The 22,549-nt window shown below is 33.1% G+C and overlaps 1 protein-coding gene across 1 annotated transcript in view; it reads right to left on the bottom strand.

Moving 5' to 3' along the window:
- LOC149419255 (sodium-dependent nutrient amino acid transporter 1-like) overlaps positions 1 to 22,549 on the bottom strand; it is a 45,076-nt gene that overhangs the window by 19,366 nt on the left and 3,161 nt on the right. Inside the window, exon 2 of the mRNA XM_089638174.1 lies at positions 17 to 127. Coding sequence (XP_089494300.1) covers positions 17 to 127 — 111 coding nt within the window. The remainder of the gene's footprint in view (positions 1 to 16; positions 128 to 22,549) is intronic.

Consider the following 22,549-nt stretch of genomic DNA (forward strand, 5'->3'; position numbering starts at 1 on the left):
AAAAAGTTAGACTTACACTTTCTGCAGTGCTGATGTTATCTGGGGCAGTCTCACCCAGCTTGTCCACAGCCGCTCCATTGTTCGTGCCCTCGGTTGTTATGTATCCGAGATTGGTGTGACCTTTTGTCTGCGGAAAAAAAATCACATTTGTAAATTGTTATTCATCAGTCCTGCTTCAGACCCTCAGTCCATCTTCAGACCCGATCCAGTGCTGGATGATGACGACAAATCATGCTATCTTGCCACTTAGCTTGGTAGGTGTATGTTTGTTACACTGGTATCCAGTTTCTTGACAGAAAAAAAACATAGCGTCTAGAGATTTTTTCGTTTCAGTCAGATTTCAGTCAACAGATTTACATCAAGGTCACCTCAACGGCGCTTTTGATTTAAATAAATACTATCCCTTTTCCAAATAAAAACATACCAGCGCAATTGAAACAAATACCAAAACTACACATTCAAACCTGCTGTAATTATAACAGTATGTTTGTAAAAAGAAATTTCTAATCATAGTTTTAAGGCGATGCCATACGTAGTAATGCAAAATCATGTGTTTTTGGTTTGAAAATTTGGTGGCCTAGAAACGTTTCAGATGCTTTTATACAATTTTAAATACTGCGAGTAGAATACATCTTGGCCTTTGAAATAATCGAGAATTTTTTACATAAATTTTTTATAAGCCCAGAAAAAAATAATGTATAAGGCCTATGTAAACTGCTTTAAAGTTTAAAATCTCCTACTTACGAACCCATTTTCGGTTACCATTTTATTGCATAATGTGGCAAATTAAGTTATTTATAAAATGATGGAAAAAAATTAAATATTTATGCCTGAACATCCACAAAATAAAATAAAAGGCACTTTTTGGTCATGTTTTTTTCTTGCATAAATCAAAACAGGCGGATTGTGTGCGGGAATTTAAATCTTATCGCCATCTACGTAAGGGTTGTTATTGATAGCGGCTCAATTTAAAATATTACACGACGTGGTGCATCACCTTAAGAAAATAATTTTATTATTATTATTTTTTATTATTAATTTTTAAAAGAAAGACAAACATTCCCAGGTTACGAATAACCCAACAATGTTTGAAAATCTCCTACTACCACCACAGAAAGCCGAAAATGTTGCTTGTGTTGTGATGGAAGACTTAGCCAGCCGAGGAATCGAACACGCGACGCTCGGGTGAGACCCAAGCGCTATGCCCACTCAACCACTGACTGGTCGTTATAAGACAAGTGCCTTCTGGGCCTGTTTCGTGATTCAAATATTTTCCTATTTTTTGTGTGAGTAAGTCGACTCGTATGTGGAACGTGCTTCCAAAAACTGTTACACCTCCTTAATTTATTCCAGATCTCTTAAAAACCCGCATTAATAAATCCTTTCCTATAGCCCCTTCCTTAACCCGTCCCACAACCAGAGATGTGCTTTATTTCAAATAAATCCATTTCAAATGGAAATGCAAAATGCAAAATGGGTATTTTCCATTTTGCATTTTAAATGCTTTTCTAAAAACCTTTTTGCATTTTGCATTTGAAATGCTTTTCTCAATGCATTTTCCATTTTAAATGCTTTTTTGCAACATTCTTCCTACTATCTCCGATCATCTTTTTTTCATAAGCCCCAAATATCAGTCGGTCCTCAACCTCGCTATGGGAGACAATTTACATTTGTCAAGTAGGAGTCCCTGGTAGGAGCCCTACCTTTACAAAAAATACTTATTCAAATAGGTACTGAACATGGGGCCATGACGCACAGTGGGCTGAAAATCGTCTTTCATAGACATAGAGACTTGAATTTTCAAGGGTATTTTTTGGCTAGAAATGGATTCTGCTGATCATTACTATGCTATAAAATTTCGTATTAAGCAATTGCGTGTACAAATGAAGGAGTTATCATTTTTTTAAGAAAAAATTGTATGGCACTGACATTAAAAATGAGGCTATCTCTGGAATCATAAGGTTGGCCATTATATCCTTACACACAGATATACTACTATTTATTTGTATTTTTTTGACATATTTCGTATTGTGGTGCAACTTGCGATTTTTTTTTTTAAATCGTCAAGTTGAAAAAAAACTTTTTTACGTTGATGATTCATGTTAATGCTTAAATGCTTTACATATGAATATGCTTTGTCTAGTTTACAATATTTTATTTACACTGCAAGCCAAAACACTAATGAAGCTTTAATATTAAATGTTAGATAGCAGTTTCTATGTTTTTACGTTGGCAACATAATCTGTAGTCGTGGTTTTTTTGGATTTACCATCATATAATATGTTTGTTCTTCATTGATGTCCATTATTAAATGACAAAATTCTTTAAAAATTCTATAATTATTTTAATTGTTTGACCTGAGAAACCATTTTGCATTTTCAATGCATTTTGAAAATTTGTATTTTGCATTTGAAATGCTTTTCTAAAACCCATTTTGCATTTTGCATTTTAAAATGGAAAAGTTTTGACCCATTTCCATTTTGCATTTCAAATGGTTTTGGGTACCCATTTTGCACATCTCTGCCCACAACGCTTACCAACTGGTGGCGATAAAGCTCCCCGTCTTAAACCGTATGGCACTTTTGTCAAATAAAAATAAATAAAAATTACGTGCTTAATTTTAAAATTGATAATAATTTCATAAATAAACAGTATTAAATTTGATAAACGGATGTTACGCATTCTACGAATTATACCGTTGATGTATGAGTTATACATTTTATTTTGATACCGTAAACCGTTCCTACTTTGCACCAATTTTGGCTCCACTTTCATAAATTTTATTGTAAATTGAGAAAGGCGTATTGTACATCTCTTCTATTGGTTTGACCGATCAGAAGCACATTTAAGCTTTAGCAAGACAGGAAATTTTTTTAAGTTTAATGGTTTGTTTTGATTTTTTAAAACTTTGTTTTTGGAGCAAAGTAGTTCCTTTGATAGGGGTAACTTTGCTCCACTTTGTCTTTCCTTAAGTTCTACGTTTATTTATGCTATGGAGCAATAAAATACGTTACTTTTTTTACTTTGCGCTATCGGAAGATGACCCAGGATTAAGAAAAATGAAATTATAAATGAAAATCACATATATTTTTGAGAGATTCATCAACATAACTTTGGTTCATAGTAAAAAAATGCTTGGTTAAATTTAAAAATAACTTTCAATGTAATTTTCAACAAAGCAAGACATAGTCCTTTGGTAATCAAGTAGAAAACGCAATAAAATTTCCAAAAAATAACATTTAACATTGCAAATTTATGAGTTTTTATGAGTTGAGAACATTTCTCCTTCGTATAAAAAACACGACATACCGGCCCACCTCTCTCACTAACGGTTGCAAATCTAGTTGATTTTGGCCTTCGAAAGCATTAGGTGGTTCATTTTCCAAATCAGAAAGTCTTTCAGACGAATCTCTAAATGACATTTTATCACTAGCCTCACTACAGCTATGATTGCTACGAGTTTTTCTGGAACTCGTGCTGGGCATGATGTTTACCATTTCCCCAGTCGTTTCCGATAAAATCTGTTGCACAATATTTTCTTCTGGTTCTGTTAGTAATTGCTCCGCAACGCTCATTCCTGGCACTAGCTTTTTACGTCCTTTCTGGCTGATGCCGTTAGTCCATTCGACTCTTTTGTTTTGAAGGTACTCTAAGAAAGAACTGTTTATGGCCTCTTTATCTATAGGACCAGTACAGGGACGTCGATCTAAGAGAGGTTGCATATTTAGGGGATAAATTCCTCCATTGGGGTACATTGCTCCAGGAGCATTGTATCCCCAAAAGTATGTGCAAAGAATACCCAATCTCGAAAATATCCTATTTTTCCAAAAATATACACCAAATTAAAAAAATATTTTGTCCACAATTAGTTTATGAAATTCCTTATAAAATGAGATAACACTCACCTCTATTCGTTCAAAAAATTCTCAGATGCAAATGGATTTTGACGGAGAACGTAAACCACAGCAAGCTCACACTCAGAGGTCATGACAGAGAATGTCAAAAAAAGTTCGACTTCCGGCAATCTGTCATATTAGTTTTGCCAAAGGAAGAATAGTATTTACCGATTTCACTTTTTAAATGACTAAAATACGCGAGTGCTTCCATCTAGAAAAAGTCAAATCTTTTTATTTTACTGGAGCACAGTTACCTCGCAGGAGCAAAGTAGGAACGTTTTACGGTAGTCCTAAATAATTATTTATTTTTATTATAATGTTTGTATTTTAGACACTTTTTAGCAGTGTAGTAGGGCGTAACTGCGAGTTGTATGTTCTTTTTATTGGTTGTTAAGTCTTTTCAATTATTTTATGACCTCTCATAAAATGCCGCGCCCCTTTCAATTTCGAAATATTTTTTGACTAGTGGATCGCCTTAAATTTCCAATTCAAAACTGTCCTTACAAAATTTAAAATTCTAACGATGTCAGACGAGCGTCGACGGAGCGCGAACATTTGTTTCCTTTCAAATTTATATATATTTTTTTGTTTTGAGTTTTGACAGTTAGATTTTGGCGGGAAAACAGGTTAGGAGGGAAAATGAGTTGTAAAACTAGGGATGCAGTGTCAAAAATAACGCCATGACGTGTCCTGGTATGATAAATAATACCCTCTAGTATCTAGTATTGATTTTCAATCATTTTGTACAAGGGGGTATAACTCCGATCGACAATTGGAACCGAAATAGTGTGACGTCATAATGATTGCCCATCTATATCTACCAATGAAAAACTCTGAAAGTCTATGGAATAAACTTTCAGAGTTTTTCATTGGTATATATCAGAGGTTCCCAAATTGATCTATATGGACCCCCAGGGGTCGATATCGGTTTGCTGGGGGTCTATGTAAGCGAGAAAAAAATTTCGGGGGACCACAAGATTCAAATGGGGGTACATACCAGCGGACCCCCATTTACCTCAAATCAATGTTTAGGAGTTCCGTGAATGACACAATACACCTAATACAAATAACTCAGTTTACGTAATACTAATAATAGACTGAGAAATTACTTATTTCATATTTTTATGTTTATATATCGTAAAGTTGTTTATTGAGGTATATAAATAGAGCTTACGTTCCTTTTCTCGTCAGAATTAATATATTGAACCAAAACATTGCACATTGGAAGCCGCGAATATTCCTAGTTCCCCAACTTGTTTTTGAAAAACGTCCAGGGTAATAATGACGTTCAACATTTAAATGTACTTCACACAGACTTCAAAACTAAGTTTGAGGCCATTTTGGCTGTGGAAATGGAATGCTGAAGAATCGGATATCATACGACAAAAAGAACTGATCGAAATAAGCGCTAGCAAATAACTTAAGGGGCAGCACTGTAGGGCCAGCTACAGAAAGAAATTTCCGTTGCTTTTGCTGCTCCATTTTCATTTGGTGTAATACCTATCTCACAAGGGCGCCCTTGTCTCCACAATACAAAAACAGAGGAACTATATCGCCACCCGGTTGTAGGGCAGGCAAGGGAAGGGAATTTTTTTACGAAAAAAATAAATGATTATCACATGGGACGTTAATAGTTTTAGGAAAATTCAATATTCGGCAGGCAGGGGGTCTACGGAAAAGAAAATTTGGCAAGTGGTCTACGGGGAAAAAAAGTTTGGGAACCTCTGGTATGTATTATAATAAGTAAGCTCCGAATGAGAATTTTACTGTCTATGTATTGGCATATCTATGTTTTTTTAGAACCAATTTGTTTCATACAAAAAGCACGAAGATATATCGATCTAGTAAGTGGTTTATTTATGTTCATACTATAATATATTAGTAAAGCACATAGTGTCTCACGTCCAGATATAGGATGGATGTAAATAGGTACTTATATACATAATTAGACTAGTTTTGTGGTTCCAATAAAACAATACTTTATTGCTATCAATAATTCTAAGAACAATAATAATATCTTACCTAATATCGCTTTCAATAATTTAACCAATATCTTATCTAGAATAACTTACCTACTTACTTAGTTTATAGTCTACCCACGTAATCCAATGATATTGCCATAAAACAATTTATAAATTTAATTCAAAAATCTTTTTGTCATTATTTTATAATCCCAGCTAATTAGACGTGCGTGATTTAACTGACACTAATATCTTTGATTGTTTAATTAATTAATTTAATCCCTGGTACGCGAATTATAAATTCATTAGAAGAATAGTGTTGTCAAGTCATCATAGAAAAAAACTCGATGTAATACAGGGTTTTCCAATAAGAGGTGTTATTTTGAATAGCCCGCTATTTCAGTAGATTATACTTTTGAAGCTGTCATTTTTTGACATTTGACAAGTATAAACTACGCCATTAATAAAAATGGAACGATACACGCTTCGACAACGCATTTAAATTATTAAAATTCACTTGAGTGAATCAAATGCAAATCATCTTGAGTGATGAGGCCCATTTCCACCTCGGTGGCTTCGCCAACAAGCAAAATTGTCGCATCTGGGGCTCTGAAAACCCAAGAGTTATAGTTGAAAATCTCTCTATCCTCAACGTGTGACTGGTTGGTGCGGTTTATGGTCCTGCGGAGTCATTGGACCTTACTTTTTCGAAAATGAGGCTGGATCAACAGTTACGGTGAATGGATTGCGCTATCGAGAGATGATTAATGATTTTTTATGGCCGGAATTGGATGGTATTGATCTGGACAACGTTTGCTTTCAACAAGATGGCGCTACGTGTCACACAAGCAACGAAACCATTGATCTTTTACGATTGAATATCAAAATAACACCTCTTATTGGAAAACCCTGTATTATGCATTAATATTCACAATATTATGTGTTATAATTAATTTATTAAAAAAATATATATTAAACTATCAGAAAATATTTTTTTGCTTTGTGCTCAACTGTCTACAATATTCATATAACCCATCGCCCTTGAGATTATTTTTCATAAAAACGGCGCTACACAAAAATAGAAACCATCCACCGATCACCGATCTAGACGTCACTGGTTTGACAAGGGGCGCCAAAATTTTACACGCGCCAGGCGCCGTTTGGCTCATGAACGGTCCTGCTTACCATTAAATAACAAATTTCATAAATATCAAACCAAAGAATTGCGTATCATAAATTAATGCATGAGTACCTAAATGAGCATCTCCTACCCTTATCCAATATTCCTCTTCCCTTAAGAGGAAGTTACAAGCCAAAATTGTGTATATTCTTTATATACCTTGTATTGTAGGTAATAGGCATTAAAATCGCTTGACAAACGGAGTCTAGAAACGTTCGATTTCAAGCACAAAACTGTTTTTTTATTTATTTTGTAAATAATTTTATAAGAAAGCAAAAAAGTTAATCAAGTGAAACTGTCACAGATAATCTTAGCTATAATACTGTATTGTTGAAAGTTGTTTCCTTTACGCGTTCATACATTTCTATTGAAAAAATAATTTTTTGATTAGTTTACATTTATATTTTTTATTGAGTAATTATTTTTTTATTTGTATTCTACTCAAGCGAAACGATAGTAAAACCATCAATTTATCTAAACCATATTTTTTTGATTTTCATAATGTACACCAATTCGTTATAAAGATCAATCAAAATATTGATTTAGCACTAAGCTTCGCCTACTACTTATTAGTTTCACGGCATGATAAAACTTTAGCATACAATAAAATATATATAAATAACTTTGTGTTGTATTATTGTATAAGCTGTTTGTTTCAAAATAAATAAAAATAATTGACGGTTCGTGTAAAATCATTCAAGAAAAGAAACTGTACCTATTTAATACAAAATTTAAGAATGAAGTATTTGTGCATTTCCATTACCGTTGTATTTTTATTTTAGTTTTCATTATCTACAGTTTAAAATGGTCACAAAATGGGGAGCCCCTTTTTCTCCTTCGTATATTCTGGATCTCTTTAAGACCCGCATTAATAAATCTTTTCCTACAGCCTCTCAACCCTGCCCAACCAGGTAACGTTATAATTCAATGTCTTTACAACAACAGGTGAACTCTTGAGAGGTGTAACATAAAATAAAAAGTGGAAATAATCAGTCGATCAGGATCAGGATTTATATAATGCATAATGTATATTGCATATTCCTAATACCGTAGCAGAAGTCGGGGACGCCCGGGGAAGACATGGCACGATCAAGTGAATCAGATACTCGAGTCGGGCCATGTCAAGAGTCAGAATAATAGAAGAGTATGTATGAGACGATGTATGAATGTGAATGAGGCAAGGAGTGTGTGCCAAGACCGAGTTGTTTGGTGTCCGTCCTCTCTGCCTACCCTGCGGAGAAACGGCGTGATGGTTAGTTAGTTAGTTTTATAAAAACTTACTAGACATTTTAACAGCAAAACACTTCATCTTAGAGAGAAAACATCCTTATTTCGGCGTCTTGTTTACAAAATGTTTTCGAAAAGCTTACAAAATTTTTCTTATACACAAATTTCAGTTGTTAAAAAGCGTATTGTTCTGGAAAATTGCAAAGGTCAGATGAAAAGTGTTATGCTGTATTCATTAAAAAACTATAGTTTGCTTTTTTAATTTTCCACAGCAGAAAAATGCTGTAAGTAATCTTTTTGAAATTATATTTTACCTGGTGACCTTCGAATGCCGCAATTCCTTAGATAAAACCCAAGGTTTATTGTCACACTTTTAGTTAATTTATTCTTGTCAGTCTAAAATGTTATATCAGGGTTTCGACGTTATCACCAGAAGGGCTAGCCATGGTTGGGGTAGATTTACATGATTTTGATACTAACAATTCATGTTGGAATTCCATCAGACCAGCCTGAAACGGTAACGGTCAAATTCAAAAAGTGGATGCATTTTTAATTTTTTTTCCATATTATTATGTCATGTCACATATTAGGTTTAGGTAACTACTTATACAGTTTCCTCGAAGTATCAAAATGTTTTATGATTCTGGCATTACGGTCATTATAGTCAAGATGAATAATTATCATAATCCTTTATAGAAGCCACTCAATCCTAAAACAAACATATATAATTCAATGCGCGATTGCTAAAAATAGAGATTATTTAATTAAGTGTTGCCATGTGACAGTCTTGTTTAGAAAATGTAAAAGTGAACCCAAATAAAACTCGACATAATCGTTGACATTTCCTACTTCTCCACAATTATCTAAGTAATATTATAAAATATTGTTAGACTAATAAATTATTAGGTACTAAAAAGTTATAATAACTAACAAGTGTCGCTTGGGGTAGAGTGCTAGCGGAAAGGTATGGTAATTTTATCCCAAGTTACTTTTGAAATCTATCTCACATAGGTAACCTAACTTTTATGAACTTTATATTATAGTAAACCATTAAAATTATCAATACAATTATTCGAATAAGTAAATAACTGCTGCTGCAAAAATCAACTAATAACAACAAATAATACGTTAATACAAAAAAAACTGGAAGCAATTGAGTCTCGCTTTTCATCGAGATATGCAAATTGAATGTCTATGTAGCCAAAATTTTGTAGCCAAATAGGCGACAGGCTAGAACCTTCTAGCGAGTTGGCGTGTTGTGCCAGACCGACTTGCAACGTATTGTCGTGGGTAGGTTGCGTTGTTTACGATAGTTCTCGGTAGTAATTTGCAAGTACCTAAGTAGGTCGAGCTGTTTACTATTCTTCTCTCGACGCCACAGTGCACTTGAACAATGATGACTTTAGGGCTTTTAGGCCGAGTTTTTCACCCCAAATCTATATGTACGTACCTACTGAACACAAACATCAAACCAGAAGTAAGGGAAGAAATGATCTTACCGTTCCAACTAGCAACAGAGCGGCTTATCAAAAACTATTATCATATCACGGTCCTAAAATATATATCAAAATCCCCTCACAGCTGAAACTGTGTGAATTGTCATCCTTCGGTCCAAAAATAACAAAATGGTTATTAGATCTAGGCAGGACTGATTCCGAGATATTACAAAAAAATGTAATCTGATAATTATTTATCACGAACGCCTAGTTGTATCTTCGCTTTTACATACTTATTTTCAAACGGGAAACCTTCCTAGTTGGACAGTCAAAAGCTTCCTTGCATATAATGTTATGAATATTATAAAAATAAATAGCCAAAACGTCAGATTTTATCATTTTATGTCATGGTGGGATCATTTTACTTCGAAGGATCATTTTAAGCACGTGTCTCCCATGTTTGTGAGTGAGCTTGGAGTCATTCATATCTATCATCTGATTGGAGCAGTTTTATTAAAGATTGCAGTCAAATTATCTTTTTGGTACCTGCAAAAATAAATTACGAAGCTGGTGTTTAAAAAGGCTCTTTAGAATGTACGTACATAGTTATCTTTGACGAAAAGCATAAAAAAATCAAAACCCGGATCACGAGTGTGTGCAGAAGATTAGATAGCTAGGTACTTTGCGTTGGTCCATTAAAACTGAGTGCTTACTCGTTCTGTCAAACACACAAAGCAATGTAATTAGGTAGGTACCTAATTAATTAATATTACGCGTTATGTAAAACATTGTCTAGCTGCCTACTTATATGATTAGGTTATCGTGGCTTAATTCCCAATATCAATCAAGCTTTTCTTTGGAACACTTTTAACTTTAGACTGATATCAGTTACGTCTTTTGGGTTGAAAATTTGTTTAGATCTATGGACACACGCCTCCGAAACCCACATAAAATATATATTTTCGCTTTATCAATATAATTGAACCATAAATTCATCATTTTCTACCTTTTCAATGGGTATCAATAACACTTTACATGTTGTTGAACCTGTATAAAATATATTATGTTCATCTCTATCGCTCAATCAATAACATTTTCCATGCTATTGAACCTTCGACAAAACATTACGTTCTTCTCTATCGCTCAAAATAACATTTTCCATGTTGTTGAACCTTCGACAAAGCATTACTTTCTTCTCTATCGCTTCAAATAACATTTTCCATGTTATTGAACCTTCGACAAAACATTACGTTCTTTTCTATCGCTCTCAATAAAATTTTCCATGTTATTGAACCTTCGACAAAGCATTACTTTCTTCTCTATCGCTCCAAATAACATTTTCCATGTTATTGAACCTTCGACAAAACATTACGTTCTTCTCTATCGCTCTAAATAACATTTTCCATGTTATTGAACCTTAGACAAAACATAACGTTCTTCTCTATCGCTATAAATAACATTTTCCATGTTATTGAACCTTTGACAAAACATTATATTAATTTCTATCTCGCCATGTTAATATAGCTTATTCTGTGATACCACGAGATTCTCGACACCGTGTTATTATTAACTTATCATAGCAATAAACTCATCACTTATCATCTGTGCGTGTGTAATAAAAGGTTTAACGGGGAAATCATTAAACTGATAATAGTATTTACAGTCTTGACATATTTTAAACATGCTTTATTAGTAGACATAATATACAGGGTGTCCGGGAGTAAAGTGCGCTAACGTCGGGGGGCGATTCTATAACATGATTTTAGAAGTAAAAAGTTAAAAAAAACTTTTTTCAAAATTCCAACATTTTAAGGTAGTTTTAGGTTTTATGGGTAAATAAATATACTTCTGTAGAAAAATATTTTTTCTATGGGAAAATAATAATTGGAATTTCGAAAAAAGTTATTTTTCTTTTTTACTTATAGCGTACTTTACCTCCGGACACCTGTACATTATTCATAGTGCGGCATCTCTGATAAAGATGTGATGAAAATATAGAGAAATAATGTGGCAGATTGATAGCAGCAAATCCGAGAAATAATGATTTTTGAAAAAATGCGTTTATCCACTATACTTGTAGCATTATAATGGAGAAATGAAAGCCAAAATCAAATTTTGTTTTCCTTGTGTATTTGATAATGCATTTATTGATATATTCATATAATGAATGCAAACCATTATTATTCATTATCATCACAGGTACCACAGAAATTAAATTAATTACTAATATGAATTTTTTAGTGTGATTCTTCGCAAGTGGGACTACGGCATCCCCAATTGAGGGTATCTTGTGAGACTGAAGATGCTGGGAAGGGAAAGAGATTTACCTGGCTCAGATTTGGTCACCAAAGACGGCTTAATTCGAATGCTTTGTATTTTAGTGCATGGACGTTTTTTATGAAAAAAATCTCAACGGGCGATGTGTTTGGACCGTTAGCAGTATTGCCAACTTGATTTTCAAAATAAAGCCAGTCGTCTCCCGAAGAGCTGACGGCCTCAATTTAGAGCTAAATCTAGCTCTAAAGGAGCTGAGTTGGCAACATTGACTGTGTTGGTGTTAGGCATAGACATATGAATATTAGTAGACCTGCCCTAAGTGATTAAAAGCGTATTATCCCCACTCCCCATACCGGTTCCATTGGAGCCGGCTGGGCTCGCGTATGGTCTCAAGTGAAATTTGAAAACGTGACGTCATCATTCTTGTGCGAACTATGGTCGAGGCATCATCGGTTCATTTTACGAAATAACACGGCAAAATGTTGACTTGTGATATGAAAACTTGTAAAAATAGATGTGAAAAAGAGAATAAACCCAATTGTCGTATTACATTCCATAAGTAAGCATTATTTTACTTTATTTTAAGCTTATTCACACCGTATTATATGGATCAGTTTTAGAAACATATACTATCACATCACAATGTAGCGATTCTCAAGTGTGCTCATCGTTGTTTACTGGGGTAAGTAAATTATGAAACATTTGTAAAAGTGTCTTAACTAAATACTCTGAAACTAACTACGACTCTGCAAACAGAAGAAATTTACTTTGCCAAATTTGGACTTCGCAAATTAGTTCATAACGTGGCGAGTAATTTGCGCTCCCATGTAAAAATGTCTATTCATTCAAAAGCAAATTTTACTTTTAAGAACTAAATGGTGATATTATAATGCGAAATGCCTATTTACTGTCAGATTGATTTATTGACGAATCACAGTCAGCTTAACCCCCTTCGTTCTTCAACAGTTGATTTTACCCCTCGCCATTATCTTCTCGTCTATTAATTCCTATGTCTGTGGTGTTAGGTATTATCGGGGCCTTGGCAATTCGGAGCGGGCCGCCAAATTTTGCCCGCATAGGGCATAAGTTTATATAACTATATATAGATCCGCCCGGATTCGAACCTACAGGGTTTTCCAATAAGAGGTGTTATTTTGATATTCAATCGTAAAAGATCAATGGTTTCGTTCGTTGCTTGTGTGGCACGTATCGCCGTCTTGTTGAAATTAAACGTTGTCCAGATCAATACCAGATAGCGCAATCCATTCACCGTAACTGTTGCTCCAGCCTCATTTTCGAAAAAAGTAAGGTCCAATGACTCCGCTGCAACATAAACCGCACCAAACAGTCACACGTTGCGGATAGAGAGGCTTTTCAACAGTAACTCTTGGGTTTTCCGAGCCCCAGATGTGACAATTTTGCTTGTTAACGAAGTCACCGAGGTGGAAATGGGCCTCATCACTCAAGATGATTTGCATTTGATTCACTCACGTGAGTTTTAATAATATCAATACGTTGTTGAAGTGTGTATCGTTCCATTTTTATTAATGGCGTAGTTTCTACTTGTCAAATGTCAAAAAATGATAGCTTCAAAAGTAACCGAAATAGCGGGCTATTCAAAATAACATCTCTTATTGGAAAATCCTATATATGACATTCGGAATCAATACCAAAATGACAATAAACCCCGAGAGGCCTTACACATAAAATAAGTTTCCTAAAAAAAGTATCTACAGTGTTTATCCTCAATAAATCTTATCTACTTACACGACTATATTTATAAACAACATCTTTTGAGAGAGCCAGATTTCGAAGAAATTACGCTGACGAAGTAACTTACCCAATTACGTAAAAAACGCTTTACCTGTTGAATACCAATATAGTTTAATTCATGGAAGTGGAATTTCCCATTAAATTCGTTCGGATAATCCACACAACGCACGCTTAGCCGCCAAACGGGCAAAATAAAGCGTATTAAATCAATCGATACTATAATTGATTGATATAAGCGAAGTCCTGTTTTAATTCGACTGTTTTCATCTCGTCTGTCTGCAAATTTGATTGAACGTTAATTTCGGTTTCAAGATGGTGGGGGTTTTAAAGATTCAGTAAAATATATTTTTTCTAATGCGAAATTGTAGTGTTTTTTTGGAATTTCTTTTTCGCATTTTTTTTCAATTATAGTACCTACCTGCCTGAAGAAAGTGTGAAAATAGAATTATTGTCATTTAATAGTGACGTTTCTTTGGACAAATTTTGTAATAATTCCTTATTTAAATATTTAAAAAAAAAATGTCTCATCAATTATAATTATCGAGTAGACAGGTACTACGTAAAATTCTTATGATTTCAGAGGAAATTTCGGATTTGATTTATTAAATGAGATAAAATTAGAAACATTATTATTTGTACTCAAGTTCACAGAACTATTATTAATATTATATTCGTACATTTCCATTAGTGTTTAACTATTGCTTGATACTTGTTTGACTTGTCTAGCTTGTGTCCCGAACCAATTGAGGCCTGACACCTGACACTTGTATCGATACACACATCAGGTAAATCCTAAGAGATCTCATTGAAGGGGAAATACTACAATACATATGCAATATATATTATATATGTCATTATCCTTATTACATAATCTTTTTTGTTATTACGTCCATAGAATATGTAATTATTTGTGTAGTTGGTAAGAATGAGATTTATTATATGACTAATAATTTACATATTATATATTGTTGTTAATTTTTTAAACAATTCGTGCACCAGCATGAAACTCTTCAGATAAAAACGAAACACATGTTTACAGTTGGTGTCGGCAGCATAAGAACGGGTCGAAACGACGCCCATGTACAAGGAGTTAATATGATTCCGTACTCAATAATCTTGAGATGATAATAATCAATAATAATTCTTGTGGCACGTTCCAGAGTGAAGATATTCTCAGTATTTCCCGGGTGTAAGACCACCATTCAGAATTTATTTATTTATTTTATTTTTTATTTAGTTTATATAGATATATCTGATATAAATTACAAATAATACAAAACAAAATTAACCTTTGTCTGTCCAACTGGGAAGGATTCCCGTTTCAGGACAGCCAAATTGTGTATTTAGTACATAATATTCTTACAATGGAATGGCGATGCAATCAAAACAAATTTTGAGAACATTGTTGATTGCATTCAAAGTGACAGGATGGTTTCTTTATCCTTGAAAGAATCGCAAAGATGTCATTTATTACCAGGGTCAATTTGGATAACATTAGTAATTGCATTCAGAACAGATGAATGGTTTCTTTCGGGACATCACAAGTCTGAGATTCTTTACAGGGCATTTTGGAGAACATTTACAATTGTATAGTTACAATTTCCACATTTATAAATCAGTATAAGACTTATTAATTCTATAGTACTATATTTTTAGAATTTCTTAGGTGATAGAAATTACACATTACTAGACCAGAATATATGCCGTATGACATATGAATTCCCAATTTTAAAATTTCGTATCTTTATTTAATAAATGGCTAGTCATTATTATACAGTAATCAATTAATTATAGTAATTGAAACATTGCTTGAAATGGCTTTAGCCGTGTTTGGTGACAAGGTCTGAATAGGCAGGTACTTCCCCACCACCATCTACCCCATCTCCTTCCCCTCTCCAATACCTCCAGCCTCACAACATACCCCAATTAGGGATACCATAGTCTCACTAGCTCCAGACGGTTGGAAGCAGTTAGGATTTGTGCACTCACATTAAACATTGGTATGAAGGTATGCATATACATTATTGGTGCATGTGCACCGTTCATGTCATCAATAAATATTATCTTTGACAGCTGGCGGTTAATTCCTTTAAAATTACAGTTTTTACCAAGGCGTTTCCGCCGGCATTGCGCAGGTCTTTCCTACTCAGAAAATGTCCACTTTATAAGCGACCTAGAAATTATGACAAGTTAACTATGCATAGATAAATTATTTCCGTAGATTCGGTAGCTACCTACGGTATAGTGATGCCGCGAAGTAAAAAAAGTTTAAAGCACCTACCTACCTAATTGCTATGATAATTTAATTTACCAACGTAGTTTTATGAGTAAGTAGGTATGAGAGTTTGAATCCTAGTATTGGATACTTATTTATAGTTCCTGCACGAGTGACACGAGGGACCAGGAAACAGGTTTTCGGTTCTAGTTCACTAAAAATAACACTGGATAAAACAAATTCGTCATCCAAATACCCAGTCACTGGGTCACGGAGGCACGTTTTTTGCTATTAACTATTTTTTGCTTGATTTGAGTTGAAAACATCAATGTTGGAACAAAACAATTAACTCTTTTTTTTAACTGTAAAAAATGAGTTTTTATTCATACGTTCGGTAAATATTCTAAAAAACGAGGAAAAACCATTTTTGTATGGCTAAATCCAATTCGCGGAATTTTTGCTTTGCGCTGTAACCGGGCTTTTTTAATTTTTAAAACAATAAATCTTTTGACAAGTAAATACTGTAGAACATTTCGTTCTTACCTAATTGTAATGCTATTGAAATTTGAGAAGATTTTTTCTTAAAAAAAATACAAAAATTATACAAAGTGTCCGGGGGTAATGTGCATTCTTTTGGAGGTGATTCTACGGTGAAAAAACAATGGAATTTTAAAAATAAAGTTAAGTCATCTTTTTTACTTCTACCATCATGTAGAATCACCTCCCGAAGTTTGTGCAATTTACCCTCGGACACCCTATATAATATCGTTTTTGACTCGTCAATTTGTTTTTATTATTTTAGCTTGGAATTACCTATGGAACCGGTTATTTTTAAATCGTACCACTGATCATATTCGCATAAAAAAATGCACACTCGTATAATCATATCCGTTAATTTATCCCGCATAGCCAACTGCCAACGGCACTAAACTGCGTAAGCAATGATGGTTTTCCACACAAATTAGGCTATCAATGATACAATGACCCTTTCAGACGACTCTAATTGCAAATAAATCCAAAATCTTAATGCGAATGCGAAAATACGTTACATCTCTACTAGACTGAATAAATAGACTTGACGAATATTAATTTCCGCAAATTATGGTAAAGGAAGGAAGCAACCGCAAACATCGCGAAACGCTGCTTGCGATTGCTTTGTTCCTTTCCTGTAGTTTGTGGCTCGGCTCGCGAAAATTTTGTCCTGTTTATACGCACCCTTATACTGTTTTAATATCTCAGCCAGGGTAGAGCTTGCATGAACACAGCACTCTCACAGATGCGTTGCTTGCATTAAGCATATTTCACAAACTTAGTAATTCCTAAAATTACATGAAAATAACAACAAAAATTTCAAGAAAAGAACTCACTGTAAAAATTTACAAATAACTGTAAAAACTTTTCGAAAAAGTACATATTCAAATTCGAACAACGTACATAACACCTACTTTAATTGTTTTTATTGTCCAATAAAAGTAGGTATTATGACCCCTAAATGACAAATTTTCGGAAGACAAAATAGTGTTTCTCAGTGATGCTTCGCAAGGAAATCACCAATACTTATATAGATTCATAAGTGAGTGTTCTTTGGCATTGCGCGATTTATCGAAACTCGATGGGTTCTTTATGGGTGATATTTCATATTTGAAGAAGTATACAGATAAACATTAACAGACACCCCAATAACTGCTATCAGATAATTATCGGCATTCCAAGATAATGATCGGAATTCATATAATGGGTATTAATTTTAATGAGCTATGTATGATATCGATAAAATCCAGTTTGAATGGAAAACTGCTAAGCTTTAATAAATCCTGAATATTTACGATACGTCTGCGTAATCTGTCGATGGTCGCAAATTTACTCATTGACAGAGAACAAGAATTAATCAACGTTGAGATAACAGAGGATTTATGTCGTATATTTATTATAATTATAAGCGATTTATTCATATATATATCCGTGATCTTTACGTAACATCGAAATCTCTATTTTTTTCTTTATTAATACGATGTTTTTGGGAATTTCACGTCAAGGGCGCTGTACAAAGCATAATTGTCACTGTCTGATAGGAGAATTATTTCAGACCTGGTTGTGTTACACAGAGTCATTAACAACTTAATTGATAGTCCATGTATAAATTCCGTGTGCCGACTAGGAATACAAGACAAAATATAACATTCTTCTGGAATACATACACGACCAACTATCAGAGACACTCACTGACCAATAGCATGCATGATCTGGGCAACAAGTATGGGGGTGCTATTGATTTATTTATTGACTCCATTTATAGAATTAAGCATAATCTATACCAACACTTTGTCGAATCCTACAAATTAGATTAGCGTTGGTAAATTAGTTTTAATGTTTTGTCTTATATGTTATGTAGTGTTTATGTTTACGTTTTACTAATATTGCTTCATATTTAGTTTTTATTCATTATTATTTCTTAATATTTTCTCATTATACTTGTAATCACAATTTTACAATTGTGTATTTTGTACCTACTTGGATTACATCTATTTACTGTCAGTATCTCCTGTATAATACAGATATTCTCCTATGTACACTGCATCATGTATAACTTTTATGTAAAAGCCTTTTTAGGCGTATATATAAATAAATAATTACAAACATTAAACTATGGGTAAATTACGCTACAAACCTTACCTATTCGTCAATCTTTACAGGCTTTAAATCTGAAGAAATGAAGAAAGAAAATAACGTTTCCTTTAATGGTACAATAATAATTGTTCTTAAATTAAATACAAAATCTACGTTTTGAACCTTGAATTATAATTGGGGTTTTGCATAATGAGTCCTTATCGAAAACATAGAAAACGGGGCGTCAAAAATAGGTACTTCCCTACATTTAGGCTGACATTTAACTTCAGTTTTGTGATTTAATCGGACAAGATGAACGAATTAAAAAGGAGCGGTTAATTTTAATTTACATAATACTATATCGAAATATAGATACCTACAAGCGTGTGGAGATATTGAAAACACAACATGCAAAGAAGATCACTTCCATTCCGATCAGGTTTTAGAAATTATTTTTTTCTTTTTGTTAATTTGCTAATTTCCAAAATATGACCCCTTCGAGAGCTACTTTCCCAGGGGGTTACACAAAATTTCCACATTGCTACGCCACTGAATCTGATCAAAGTTTACTTAATGTGCAAATTAAATGCAATGCAATCATCTACTTGAAAATTAAGGCTTGATTATTACAAATTAAAATAAAATGATAAATATCCGATAATTTTTATATTGATTAAAAAAACAAACACACCGCCTCAGTCTAGACCAGATCAATTTGTTTTATGGAATGACCGATAAGGTTGAATAAAACACTAATTAGGTACTTATAATGTAGGTAGTATATTTCTAACAAGTGTTGAATAAGAAATTTTTTCCAGTTGAATGCACCTACGCAAATAAGACGTGAATTATATTGATTTTATTTCAATCATTGTGTTGATTCAGTGTTTAGGTAGGTACTCGTTTCTGCTGCACTTTTTTTATAAGTTGACAAATGTTTCGAATCTCAAAAACCTGGTGCTAGTTGGTTTATGTCACACCAAATAAACCTAAAACATTTCGGTTATAAGAAAATCGCAGCAGGTCGTAATTTGCTTTCTTGGTGACTAGATGTGAATATCCAGGTACTTCCCGATTCCCAACCCCCATCTTTCCCATCTCCTTCCCCTACCCCAACGATTTAGCCTCACAACATCCCCAAATTGCAGTGGCGGTTTGTGGGGTTGAAAAATGGGAATTACGAACATTTTTAAAAAGGTATTATGTATTATTATTACCTTACTTTACCTAAAAAAACAATGCAAAATATTTCCTACGTCAAAATATAATAAGCAACTTTAAGACTGGTATAAAATATATTAATTAGTAGATAATATTTAAATTGAAGTAACCTTATGGCTGGTATACAATATATACATTGGTATCTAATATTTAAATTGAAGTAACTTTAAGGCTGGTGTAAGATATATTAATTAGTACCTAATATTCAAATTGAAGTAACTTTAAGGCTGGTATACAATATAAAAATTGGTACCTATTTTTTTTTTATTTACGTAACTTTAATGTTGGTATACAATATATAAATTGGTAACCTAATATTCAAATTGAAGTAACTTTAAGGCTGGTATACTATATACAAATTGGTACCTTATATTTAAATTGAAGTTTTATTATATTTTGAATGGATGGATGTACACGTGGGTCTTTTCCACTTTTCTCCTCTATTTTTTATGGAGGCACAGCCTCCCCTGCTTCATTGGACGAACTACCACTGCCAAATAGGGGATTCATTAGGCTCTTCTCGAGCAAATTACGTTAAATTGAGTTTGTATTTAAATAATAATTTTTTGGCCATTGATTTCCAAAAATAGGAAAAAATAAATTTTTATTTTTAATTTTATTTTGTAAATAATATTTTACCCCTGTAGTTTTGAACTAAGACGTTTTCTATAAAAAAATTATAACGTTAATTCAAATCTACATCTATTCATAATGTTTATACTTTTACCACCTTACTAATGGGCGTGTTTTATATGTTGTGCAGCTGAGAAATAACCTCAACATCAGGATATCAGTTGCGTAGGGATTGAAACACGTTTATTAGCAATACCCTAAATCTTTAATAACTATAATGTTGTTCACCATGAAACAGGTAGTTGCCTAGTATGATGATTCAAAGTGTCAATGTCTTGTAAATGTCAATTAAATACCACGTATTTTATAAATAAATAAAAATATTATAATGAATACCGAATTCAATAAGACCCATAAAACGAAAAATCATCTTCTTGAGAAATTATGTTTTTAGATTAGTAAAATTATTATCTAGATAAGTACTTTATTTTTCACGCCTTTACGTAATATTTACAATAATTAGTAACATTATGAGTAATATACGGGCATATTTACCATACACAATAATTTCCTTATGGTTTTCACACCATCATGATTCATGATCTACGGTAAAAACCAGCTGAAACTAGTTATTAGCTGTTGTACATTATTTACAAACGTGAATAATTTTCCAGTTTGTTTAGTAATTAAATATATCACAATTATCCATAGTATTAAAAATCGATTGAGTAATAAAACTGATTTGCGCTATAAATGTGTACCTACTTGCAACTAAGAAGTTTTTATTACGTTTTACGCGATTTTGTAACGCGATTTCTAAGTTTTAATTTAGAATAAAAGCAAGACAATCAGATCACCACTCTTGTGAAACGAATGAAATTCCAAGAAATATAAAAGACAGAGAGAACAAGTACGTCATTTTCCAGGGCTAAGAAGTTATAGACACTTATTTCTAGAGTGGTAGTTAATCTCAGTATAGCCCTGATGACGACCATATGGCTGGTTTATTGAAATCCTGTTAAAAACGTGATTGCAATCCATTTCCTAATAAAATATTGTTCCATTCAGAATATATCGGAAGACGTGTTCATGCAGCTGTGCTTTTCCTGATAAATATATATCGAAAATATAGTACTATAGGATTCATATGTCTTATACTGATTTATAAATGTGGAAATTCTAACTATACAATTGTAAATGTTTTCCAAAATGCCCTGGAAAGAATCTCAGACTTGCGATATCCCGAAAGAAACCATTCATCTGTTCTGAATGTAATTACTAATGTAATCCAAATTGACCCTAGTAATAAATTACATCTTTGCGATTCTTTCAAGGATAAAAAAAACCATCCTGTCACTTCGAATGCAAACAACAATGTTCACAAAATGTGTTTTGACAGCATCGCTATTCCATTGTAAGAATATTATGTACTAAATACACAATTTGGCTGTCCTGAAACGGGAATCCTTCCCAGTTGGATAGACAAAGGTTCATTTTGTTCTGTATTGTTTGTAATTTATATTTAATAATATAAAATAAATAAATTAAAAAAGAACTGCCTAAAAAAGAACGAAAAGTTACCAACTCTGATCACCGGGATTCATGTAGACCAATTTAAAAAATCTCAAACTTCTGACAGTGACGGACATATATATAATGGAGTTATGCCTGTTAGTTCGATCATCTCCAGAAAAGTTCCACAAAAAAATCAACACATAAACACGCTACAAGGTTCACAGAAAACTTATTATTCCCAAAAGCAAACAAAACTATATTTCAAAAAGGACCACACTACATGGCCATCAAAGTATATAACAACTTTCCACGTAGCATCAAACAAATAACCGACATACTTAAATTTAAATCATCACTAAAAACATTTCTTTTAAACAAATGTCACTACACCTTAAATGAATACCTTACATAAATTAAATACCTCTGTTTTTTATTTATTATTTATATACATTTTTTAACATGTAATTGTTTGGTTACGTCATATAATTCGTATTTGTTGGGTTAGCTGGAAGAAATAGGGTGTAACCTATAAGCTATACCCTTTATACTCTGTATTTTTGTGCAGTAAATATTTTTTTTGAATTTAAATTAAATATTTGAATTTTTATGAAAACGTTTTCCGACGTCCTGTTTGTTAGGAAACCTGTTCCCGTGTTAGTGGGAATATA

This window comes from Hesperophylax consimilis, chromosome 12, assembly GCF_061612785.1.
Source record: "Hesperophylax consimilis isolate HC1 chromosome 12, BYU_Hcon_1.0, whole genome shotgun sequence".
In the NCBI taxonomy this organism is placed as follows: domain Eukaryota; kingdom Metazoa; phylum Arthropoda; class Insecta; order Trichoptera; family Limnephilidae; genus Hesperophylax; species Hesperophylax consimilis.